Raw genomic sequence first — 12,500 nt, forward strand, 5'->3', positions numbered from 1 at the left:
GTATCTGTACTTCTACTTGAGTAAAGGATGTGTGTACTTTTGCCCTCTCTGCTTATAAGACTGATTTATCCACGTACTTTGCTGCAGAATAATGAATGGATGCGTTACACGTTCAGGTGAAACACACGTTGAACAGCTTCACTTTATCTCTTGCAAACTCTCCAAATTGCTTTTAGCTGAGAAACAGTTTTCTTATTGAAGAACATGTACTGAGATGGAGCAGATGTCTTTGTGTCTGTCAGGCTGAAAGAGTTTGGAGTCGCTGAAGTGAAACGCTTTCTGACAGCTGAGTGAAACCGCAGTCACAAATAAGTTGCTATCGGAGCCAGTTACAAATATCGAGTAAAAGGTTTTTAGATTTCAGAGAGGCTGAGAAGGAATCACATGAAATTACCTTTTGTATTTTCTGCAGGTTTAATGCCTTAATCTGTTCTTCACAAACAGAGCTTCTATGACTTACTTTACAACCAACTTGTTCATGTTTAAAGGTTGGTCCAAAAATCTCAATAATTATTGAGTATATTGGCTTGAAATTTGGTACCAACATTCATGTTCCCCTGAGGATACATCATACTACCTTTGGTGATACTAAGACTTTAACTTCAGCTGCACAAGGAGGTGTGGTTTTGAGTGAAATGTCTTGATATTTATTGCGTTGATTGCCATGAAATTGAGTAAAGCCGTTCATGCTCCTCTCAGGATGAACTGTAATAATTTAAAGGGGACCTATCATGCAAAATGCACTTTTGTACGTCTTGTATACATGAATATGTGTCCCCGGTGTTCCAGGGAACTCACCAAGTGTCAGAAAACACAACCCTCTCTATTTTCCTCCATACCCAAATCTCTAAAAAAGGGGCTGCAACGGATCTGATAAAAACTGATCCAGATTTGAACACTGTCCTGACGTCAGGACGGTGGCGCTACGGCTATTGGGCCAACTCCACCAATCAGGAGGAGACAGCCACGGCCATTGCCGTTCGAAAGCGCTGGAGACGCTGTAGTACATATGCCAGGCCTGTAAGTGGCGCTGTAGTCTGCCACAAAAGTGGCGAAGAAGACTTGGTTACCATGGTTACCCTTCTGTTTATTCTCCGCTGTGGATTTTTTTCTCCCTCCCCGTCGAGGCAAGCACTGTAATTCTCTCCGGTTAGTCCACCAGCAGATGACAAACACCCACCTCTCCGCCTCTTCCAAGGAACGAGGGGACCGTGCGGCAGAGTTTCAGTTTCAGTTTGTTTCGCCGGTCAAGATGTCCGTTAAAGTTTAAATCTTCTGGACAAAATTAGAAAAGTGCCGGTCAAAGGTCTTCTTTGTTATTTATTGAGCTTTAAAACAAATGAATAACGACTCTATATAATAAAACACGGAGGACGGAGATCTCTTTTTCTCCCCCTCTTCTGACAGCCCAGCAGCTGATCAGAGCACGTCTCCCCTCTCCTGCAGGGGGGCGTGGTCAGCAGAATCAGACCCGTAGACAGCAAACAGCACATAGAGCGAAATGAGGCATGGCTAAAATGCATGATCTGTTTGGTGTTTTGAAAACAGAAACGTATAAATATACCTTATATAGGTATGGCCCTACAATATATCATTTAAATATAGCATGATAGGTGTCCTTTAAGTGGTGTTCTGACTTCATAACATAATTATCAAGTCAACATTTTCATGTGTCCAATACTTTTGTTCTTGACTAAACACATGCAGAACTTATAACCGAGAACGACATTTTTAAAGACTCTTGCATGTTTAAAGTTCTTTTGTGTGTTTTAATGGGAAATATCCTGTAGTTTTTGTAGAATGTTTTTCTAGCCTAGTTGAGTTATTTCTCAGTGATGTGTCTATTCTACTTTCTCCCATAACCTTAAATCAGATGTAACTCACGATCTGTTGGATAGTAGCAGTGTTTCACTATGAAATACTGATCAACACATCTCACACACACACTGACAGGATGTGGGTCTTCCAATGAGGTCACCATCGAGGTCAGTGCAGACATGTCAGTATTGATTATTGACCGATGTTTGGCAGATCAGCTGTTACGTATACTGTATGTACTGTACTACATTTAATGTTAAATAACTGTTAACATTGAGCTTTTCTCTTTGTTTAAAGCACAACAACTCGATTTGAAAGAGATCTTATTAACATGAGGCTGCACAACATGTGACATTTCAATATGGCAAATGTCATTTTTGCAATTAACCACATGGAAACTATTACCTCGCCTCATGATGCAATCACACACTGTCCTGAACATGTCATGTGTTGAGAAGCAGAGACACATGCTCCACTTTAAATGAAAGTTGTTTGCTGTGTTATTTAAATACCGGACGTAAATCATGATAAGTAAAAGTTAAAGGTCCCCTATTATACTGTTTTTCATCAATATATTACAGGTCTCAGATATATCCAGAGCCTGTCTCTGATTGGCTGAAACACCAAACAGATTATTGCAGCATCCCATAATCCCCTCTGTTTCAGCCCTGTTTCCAAAGTGCTGATTCTCTGTCTGTTACTTTAGATGAGAATAAGGAGCCCCTCCCCACGCCCCTCTGAGAGATTTGGTTAAAAAGAACTCATTAGGCGCGTTCACACCAAGTACTTTGCCGTATTTAGTGCCGGCACTAAATACGGCAAAGTACTTGGTGTGAACGCGCCTAATGAGTTCTTTTTAACGGCACTTATACCCCAGGGCATTTTGTACAGATCGCGTTCACACCGGAATAAGTCCCTGAGGGAAGATTACGCAAATGAGCCGCTGACGTCACTTCGTCTTCTTCTGCTTTGGGTTTACTGGCAGGCCGCAAACCACTTCACGGCGTATACTGCCACCCGGAGTCCCCGGCCGGAAGTCCCCGGAGTTGGGGACTTCCGAGTAAATCTCCAGAACGCCGACACCTCCTCATCTCCACCGCTCCCATGTTTTATTTTGTGTTGCCATAAGTTAGTCTCTCTGCGTTTGTGCACTGGGCGAATGCTAATAATGCTAATAATGCTAATGCCAGGATAATAAAATGGCAGCTCTACAAAACATTTCAGAGTTTTACGGGGCGTGGTTTGCAATTCGCCCAGCCAATCAGAACTGGGGCACTTTTTTCCCCCAGGAAAGTACGCTCTCTGAGCTGGCTCTAAAAATGGGGGTAAAAGTTCCCGAGATTAAGTGCTCTTTTTGGTGTGAACGCGACATAAGGGGTACTAACGGAACTAAATGCAAAAAGTACGGTGAAAAGTACTCTGGTGTGAACGCGGCTAATGGTGCTCTAGGAGGAGATTCAGGTGATAAGGTGGGGGGGGGGGTTACCTTGGTTGGTGATTGGCTAATGGTTACACAAGACAAAACATCGTTATGACATCATCAAGTGGCCAAAATCTGATCAGCTCATTTTCAGACAGGTTTTTATATAAATGGATCAGGACAGAAGAGACATGAAGAAGAGGGGACACATGTTGATGTAGAAGAGACATGAAGAAGAGGGGACACATGTTGATGTAGAAGAGACATGAAGAAGAGGGGACACATGTTGATGAAGAAGAGACATGAAGAAGAGGGGACACATGTTGATGAAGAAGAGACATGAAGAAGAGGGGGACACATGCTGATGTAGAAGAGACATGAAGAAGAGGGGACACATGTTGATGTAGAAGAGACATGAAGAAGAGGGGACACATGTTGATGAAGAAGAGACATGAAGAAGAGGGGACACATGTTGATGTAGAAGAGACATGAAGAAGAGGGGACACATGTTGATGTAGAAGAGACATGAAGAAGAGGGGACACATGTTGATGAAGAAGAGACATGAAGAAGAGGGGACACATGTTGATGAAGAAGAGACATGAAGAAGAGGGGACACATGCTGATGTAGAAGAGACATGAAGAAGAGGGGACACATGTTGATGAAGAAGAGACATGAAGAAGAGGGGACACATGCTGATGTAGAAGAGACATGAAGAAGAGGGGACACATGTTGATGTAGAAGAGACATGAAGAAGAGGGGACACATGTTGCTGTAGAATAGACATGAAGAAGAGGGGACACATGCTGATGTAGAAGAGACATGAAGAAGAGGGGACACATGTTGATGAAGAAGAGACATGAAGAAGAGGGGACACATGTTGATGAAGAAGAGACATGAAGAAGAGGGGACACATGTTGATGTAGAAGAGACATGAAGAAGAGGGGACACATGTTGATGTAGAAGAGACATGAAGAAGAGGGGACACATGTTGCTGTAGAAGAGACATGAAGAAGAGGGGACACATGTTGCTGTAGAAGAGACATGAAGAAGAGGGGACACATGTTGATGTAGAAGAGACATGAAGAAGAGGGGACACATGTTGATGTAGAAGAGACATGAAGAAGTGGATTTTGCATAATACAGTACAGTTGTACGGAAAGTCATTTCTATGAGAGCAGGCTGCAGTGAAGTGCTATGAGCGAACGTTTCATCACATCTATTTGACTGGATGTCAGAAATATTGGAATCCACCTTAAGCAGAACCTCTCATCCCCTCTTGTGTCTAAATCCATTTGTCTTCCTGTAGGTTTGAACTAAAACTCAACCTCTCTCCATTGTTTTGTCCCGAGAGCTGAACATTATCCACTTCTTCCCTCTGAAGGCTCGACCCGCATAACACGGCTGCCTCCATTTCGTTAACTCTCTGAACATTTGGACAGAAAGAAAACACAACCCTTCAAATTGAATCCCAGCCTCTCAGCAGATTTGAACTTAAACTCGAGCTGATTGTGTTATTTCCTGAGTCCTAACACACTGCTCTGTTTGTCTGTAGATTTGATTGTAAACTCTGCCAAATGTAATTTCCCCCTCTGTGTAAAACCTTGGCTTAATTCCATTCCCGCAGAGTTCAGCGTTCACTAACTCAATTTCCTCTCTCTGAATCTGCCGTTAGAGCCATATCTATTTGTTGGAGCCATAATGAATCTTAATAATTGGTGGATACATCTATAAAGAAAACAGGATTATATCTAAATATGTGTTTGGTTAAATGGTTGTGTTTCACACCAACCGTGCATGCAGCCTGTTGCAGTTGCTCCTGCTACAACTTTTAGCGTTCTTATTCGATCTTACTTGTTGTTTTTCTATAAGTAACTTCTATATAGTTTATTAAGCTGTGCCCTCTCTAAACTTTCTTGTAGAGAGAGATTGTGTTGCAGCAACACAACGGCTGCCTTGTTTACACCAGGGAGAAGCTAATAGCACTACATACTGTAAATCCTGCACTGTTTTTACAAGACTTCAACCTGCATTCACCTCTGCACACTTATGTAAATATATTTAACAAGCTCATTCAAATGCACAACGTTCTACTGTGATATCTTGTTTCAACAGTTACTTTATCACTTTATTTAAAAAACACCCTGTGTGAATCCTGTTTTTTTAATCTGACCCTGTTGCTGCTATAAACGCCTGAATCTCCCCAAGGGGATAAATAAAGTTCCATCTTATCTTGTCTTAAAGCCGGCCAGAATAGCGGTCGTAACAACGGCTAAATACAGATAAACCGAAGGGACAAAGGAGGAGAGCTGGATCCAGATTTATGGAGAAAAGGAAATATAAGTCGTGTCTTAGCCCCTCTCATCGCGGGATAAGAGCACTGGCTAATCATGGACGAGCTAATGGCGTTAGCTATGAGTCAGACAGAATACCTGGAGTTTAATGTGCTTTACTGAAATGTGGCAGGACCAGAAAATATCTGACAACAAAGTTTCCATCAATGCATCCGGACAGTTTGGGTCAATAAGGATTGCATCAAAACAATCAACACTTTAAAAAAAAACATACTGCTTTGACAAGAATGTATGCTTTTACTGTTTCAGCTTCTTTGTCGAAAGCTAGAATATATTCAATACAGATAAATGTATAAAAAATTCTACAATTAATTATTTGTCATGTCTTACAAACACTTGGACATTCAAATACACACCATGTCTTCATGACATATATCTATCAATTACGTTTTGTTATTGGAGAGTCCATTTAAAAGTCAACATCCATACCGTTTTTGACTTGAGACTGGCGGTTCCTTTCTGTTTTTAAATGTGCGTTTTGTCAATCCCCCCCCAACAGTGGATTATTGGAAGGATTGGAAGCCATTTTAAATTGAACTAATTCCATTCCTGTCTTGTTGTTCTTTAGATCCGTCTCTACGCTCGACCCGATGCCATTTCCAGCGGCTCCGGCGACTACGCTCTGCACATCACCAAGAGGCTTCTGGGATTTTACCAGGACTACTTCAAAGTTCAGTACTCCCTGCCCAAGCTAGGTAAGGCTGTCTTCTTCTTCTGACGCTAACTGGTTCCTGTTCCTGGGATATGTCACTTCCTGTCAGTGTTAGAAAAACATCACTCGTCCCCGGCTTGAGCTTCAATCTCAGGATCCATGTATTTGTGATCCTCTCCAGAATGGAAGTAGTCATCACATACAGAGCATCAAGTAGTTCCTGAACAGTGTCCTTCACATGCTGATATCCAAGAGAGGGAGTTACACAGTCACAAGATGGAGGAATAGAAAGCAGTATTCAATGTTTACTTCAGATTAGCTCCACGTCAGAAATGAGCATGCTTGTCATATGTCTATCTCCATAGAGGCTGAATCATCATGTTAATCACATAGCTATCATATGCCTCAAACAGTCCTGATGCTCTTCTAGGTAATCATACATCCTGTCATGTACACAGCTACAGTTGGGATACCTTTGTTATCATGTTACTCTCATATTGGAAGAGGACATTCAGTGTGTTCCCAACATAATGCTTTACACTTTGAAAGACCAAACTGCTACTACAAAGGAAACATAGGATACTTTATACATAATGGAAGTGTGCAAAGCAGTTGCAGCTGTTTTAAATTAAAATGCGATGAGGAAGAGTAATCAGGCGAGGAAGACTCTTTGAGTCTTTTCTTCCTGTGAGTCTGGGGGGGTACGGCGTGATTAGCTCTGGGAATTGAACCTCCGTTAGTTCCTGTGTTCAGATGTTAAACACCGGGGCTTGTGGGAGCTTCTTAGTTTGATGCAAAGGGATTCTGTAGGATGTGATGGGGAAAGTCAGCGCCAATTGTGTCACATCTCGCTGCTCTGCTTGGTCTCGCTTCTGCTGAAACAATAAGACTTTTGAATGGGTTTGTATGGCAGTAACATCTGGTGTTGGTGCTTTTGACGGGACTGAACTTAGTGTGGATTTGAAGCACTAAAGGTTTTTGAGTTGGTTGTTTAGTTGGAAAATGTTTCCTCTTGGGATTAATAGAGTATATATCTATCCAGTTAGTTAGTTGGTTGGTTGGTTTGTTAGTTATTTAGTTATTTAGTTGGTTGGTTTGTTAGTCAGTTATTTAGTTAGTTGGTTGGTTGGTTGTATCCGAAACAGCTTGAGTATTTTCCAAATAATAGTTTTTTCAGGTGGTATTTTAACAGCAGTAACAGCAAGAAGGTTAAAGAACGTAACCATTGGGGGTTTGAATCAGTGGAAGTCCAGAAGAACAGCATTGAAAGAAGTTTGAAAGATCTTTTAATTATATAATCACAGGAAGTAGTATCTGTTATTTGAATAACTGAAAGCATTGGGAACGACAACAAACATCATGGCAGGTTTTTCCAATCCCTCGCACTTATAATGCAATAATTATGTTTATTATTAGCATTAATTGATATTGTATGAAAAATATAATCGTTTTTAGGGTTGTTCCCGACGAGTTGAGCATCGGAAACTCCTTACATTAACTTCCTGGCGCACTGAGACTCTCTTATTAAAAGTATTTTTGGGGACAAGTATTGAAAACCTCTTGTTCCTGTATTGAAATTGGAGCTTCTGAGTTTCTAAAAAGAGTTGTGGAAAAGTACCTCAGGCAAAAAAAAGAGCTATCTTCAACTTGTGTAGGACAGAAGCCTCCCTTTGGGACGGTTGGAGGATCTTTTATCTGCTCCTATTAGAGTTTATTGTATTTTGTGCAACATTTGGACCATTTCTCCTTCTCTTCTCCTAGTTCTCAAGCTGTTAAAGCTCTCAGGCTCTCAGCAGCAGTTGTGATTGGACGGTTTGTTGCATCCATGTTTTGCTGTTTACCCCCCCGTCTTTGTCTCTCTCGGGTAATGAATCGTGTCAGAGCCGTTTGAATCTCCCCATCCTCTTCCCCCTTCCTCCATAATTGTTTGTGTTTTACACTTCTGTCCTGCCACAATCAATTAGTCGCTTCCCCTTTCCCTCTCCATGCCCAAAACAAGCTAATGTGATATCTGGGGCTCCATATTGAACATGTCAGACTCTTCCCCCCCGTCAACACTCATCCATCACGTTACAGATTCACTTTCACTCAAAGCTTCCTGACCTTTACTGGGATTTTAGCTGCTTTTAAAAGGCAGTTTCTCTGCCAGCTAAAGGTGACGTGACGTCCTGAGGTCCAGAATAAGATCTCAGGGGAAAATACTGGATCTCTGAGATGTCAATTTATCAAGTAGTCAGACATTGTTGGGTTTTAACTCAATTAAAGTGAAGTTTGGACATCTTCCAAAGGTTTTTAGTGGATTTATATGTCTCCTATAATAAGGAGTGATCTTTAAAATGGTCTGTAAATGTGTTACACTGGAGAGGCCTTGTGTCTTACATCATCTTTGGAAAAAAGACACACTTTCTAGAATAGGATAAAAAATACTACATAACGCTCTGAAGTAGAATGCAGCAGGAATTTATTATAGAAAACTCTGATACAAATAACATCTTTATAAATCCCAATTAAAGTGAAGTTTGGGCATCTTCCAAAGGTTTTTAGTGGATTTATAGGTCTATTATAATAAGGAGTAAATGGACTGTACTTATATAACGCTTTATCCAGTCTTTACGACCCCTCAAAGCGCTTTACATACTACATGTCATTCACCCATTCACACCCATTCATACAGAGCAGTACCACTTGCTCTAGGACCTAACCTTCACACACCGTTGGCCATCGGGAGCAACTCAGGGTTAAGTATCTTGCCCAAGGATACATCGACATGTTGACTGCATGGGCTGGGATCAAACCCACAACCTTCTGGTTGAAAGACGACCGCACTCCCTCGCAGCCACAGTCGCCCCATCGGAGTGATCTTTAAAATGGTCTGTAAATGTCTTGTGTCTTACTACATCATTGGAAGAAATACACACTTTCTAGAATAGGATAGAAAATACTACATAACACCATTAGAAAAATAAGATACAAATCTAAAAAACCTTTATAAATCCCCAGGGGAATTGGGACGTCATAACATTTGCTCCATTTTCAGAATAAAACAAATTGAAAAAATGAAATCAAATAAAAGTAATTCATTAAATTAAATAAATATAAAAATTGAAATAATTCAAATTAAAATTGAAAAAATGTCATACAATTTAAATGAAATAAAAATCGAGACAATGAATGTAATAAATCCAGATACCTAGTTAATCCAATAAATTGTCAATTTTTGGGAGAGAGCCATATCTTCCGGTCGGTTCAGGCTGAATTATCTCAAATAACTATTGGATGGATTTCCATTTATTCTGTTCATGATCAGCAGGTGAATTACTTTAGAGATCCTTTGAGTCTCCATTAAGAGCTATCGGCAGGTTTGACCTTTTATGTGAAACTTCTGAACCAGTTGGTTTGGCAGTCATCATCGTCCGTAGATCATTTTCTGTCTAGCACCAGCTAATGGTTTTTTTTTTTATGTGAAAACCATTGGATTTAATGGCATGTAACTTGGTACAAACATTCATTATCCCCCCCAGGAGGAATTTTAAATATAGATGACCTCTTTATCTTTCATTTGGCACCATTTTGAGGCAAGGCAAGTTTATTTATATAGCATTTTCAACACAAGGCAATTCAAAGTGCTTTACAACAATGAAAGACATTAGAAACATTAAAAAGCAAAGATAATAAAACATGAATACATGAATAAAAGTTACAGTACAGTGTGAGATGTGAATAGTTCAATTAAAAGCAGTGGCAAAACAGAAAAGTCTTATAGAGTCGAATAGAATTGTGAGGGATGAACCCCTCTGTAATGGTCTCACATGCAGAGCACACAGTGACATGTGTTCTCTGCTTTTAACCCATCCTAGTACCAGGAGTCTAGTTCTAGGAGAAGTGGGCAGCTATTGTACAGCGCCCGGGGAGCAATGGGAGTGGGGGGGGAAGGGGGTTGTCCGGTGCCTTGCTCAAGGGCACCATGGCAGGGCAGGAGGTGAACTGGGACCTCTCCAAGTAGCAGTCCACACTCCATACTTTAAGTCTGTTCGGGGACTTGAACCCGGCGACCCTACGGCTCACAGTCCAAGCCCCTACTGACTGAGCCACTGCCGGACTTCAGCCTGGATTTAAAATTAGTCAGAGTTGCGGTGGACCTGCAGGTTTCTGGGAGTTTGTTCCAGATATTTGATAATATCTCTAACCAAATTCTCACATTCCTCTACCCCTAGTCTTCCCGTGAAATTATAGTTCTTTATATTCCTTTCATCCTTCTCTTTCAATCATTTTGCATCCCCAGACAACACATTATCCTGTTTTACTGTTACCAGAACCCATCTTTGACCTTTAAACCACTTTTATTTTCATTTCCCAGAATTAGGATATTTAAACCTTGAGCTCCATTTATATGCGTGAGTGTTGGGAAGACAATAGTTTGGACATATTGTCGGATAATTGTTTTTTATCAGTCTTATGCTGCGTTCACACCGGACGCGATGCGATGTTTGGGGGCGGCGCGACTACATGTAAAGTCAATGCAGAGACGCGGACAGACGCGAATTCGCTCCGACAGCGCGCATGAAGCGGTCGATGCGAATTCCGCGGCGCCATTGAAGGGGGGCCGCGACAAACGCTCGAGTTCAATTTTTTCAACTCGAGCGTGAAATTCGCGTGACACCAATAGCCAATCAGCGGTGAGGATCTCAGCCTGACGTTGAACCACAAAACCAAAACATCAGCTGTTAGCACTCAGAGCTCACAGCTCCTCATATCTGTTCAGAAACTAGACAAAAGTTACAAACCACAGACTGCCTGTGTCATGGTGAATACAGTCGCTGCTTTATTTATGTCTGTATAGGCCGTTGTTGTGAGTGTGGACGGTCGGAGCATATACTGCGTTAGCTTAGCCAATCTCCATTTAGAAAACACGCATTTTAAAAGGTGTTTCGCCTGCCGTCTGTCTGCAGACTTGACAAAGCATTAATTCATGGTTTTTACTAACCGGTATCAGTATGTTGTTACTTCGGCATCATTTTGAAACGTGTATTACAATTAAATCACGGTCAAATATGTCCATCTTGTTGTGGTTGTAGCCCCCAAGCCAGCGCTTCTTGTTTGAATGATGCGAGTAAACACAGCTGACAGCCGGGGTGAAACTCGAGCGTTTAGAGCGATGCGATAAGAGCGTCTTGTGGTCAGGATGCTTCATTATATGATTTAATGGCATGAAACTTGGTACAGACCTTCATTATCCCCCCAGGAGGAATTTTTATTATAGATGACCTCTTTATCTTTCTTTTGGCACCATTTTGAGCTCCATTTATGTGCTCGAACGGTGTTGGGAAGACACTACTTTGGCCAGATGATTGGTTTTTACCAATAGTTCTTGTTCAGGATGCTTCCCATCGAGGTAGAATTGTGTTTTCTGCACCGTGCCCTTCTGTAAACTTGGCCCTCGCTGTTTTTTGGGCTCCTGCCAGACTCGTGATCGATGACGCACCGCCATCCGTACGCTGCTCTAACTCCAGGTGTCAACATCTGCCTGAGTCCTGGCCGCTAACTGGAACTCATCGTCTCTGCCAACTGTCCTCAAACTGAGCCGAAAGCATCAACAATCACATCTGAAGCTCCACAAAGCAAACACTCTGCACTCGTTGGAGACATTCACAACTTTCTTTCGTCCAATATCCCCCGTTTGGGTTGTTAAAGCTTTGCAGTTCAACCAGATCATGATGGGAACGCTTTGTTCCCTTTGGTTTGTTGCTATTAAGAAGAGATTTCATGACCATTCGGACAATCGACAGACTGACCTGGTACATATGGGAGACTACAAAGACTTGTTTGTTTATTTTTGGACATCACTGGTATGGAGAAGTCAAACTGTAAAATATAATTTCATCTAAAGCCAACATAGAGAAAAATATCCCACCATTTCTTTTGATATAAGGATCCTTGAATAATGATATAAAGCTTCAGATACTCTCAGTGACTTATTGTTTGGACTTCATTTCCCAGAATGCCTAGATCTTCGCACTGGGCCATCAGAAGCTTTATGTAGAAATTTGAGGGTGAAAAATATGTTTTTGTTTCTTTGCGTGTTGAATCAGACCCTCACATGGAGGGATGGAGTCACCAGAGGGAAACACTGATACTGTGCCAAACTGAAGTCCACACACACACACACACACACACACACGCACACACACACACACACACACACACTCAGTTAAACTCAGATGATCTACAAAATAAAATAAATAGATAGTGGCAAACAG

General features: G+C 41.4%; 1 protein-coding gene across 1 annotated transcript in view; it reads left to right on the forward strand.

Moving 5' to 3' along the window:
- Positions 1-12,500, forward strand: part of LOC117485200 (thyrotropin-releasing hormone-degrading ectoenzyme-like) — a 178,938-nt gene that overhangs the window by 34,397 nt on the left and 132,041 nt on the right. The window contains exon 4 of the mRNA XM_034133737.1: positions 6,160-6,286. Coding sequence (XP_033989628.1) covers positions 6,160-6,286 — 127 coding nt within the window. The remainder of the gene's footprint in view (positions 1-6,159; positions 6,287-12,500) is intronic.

Source organism: Trematomus bernacchii, unplaced genomic scaffold (genome assembly GCF_902827165.1).
Source record: "Trematomus bernacchii unplaced genomic scaffold, fTreBer1.1, whole genome shotgun sequence".
In the NCBI taxonomy this organism is placed as follows: Eukaryota; Metazoa; Chordata; class Actinopteri; order Perciformes; family Nototheniidae; genus Trematomus; species Trematomus bernacchii.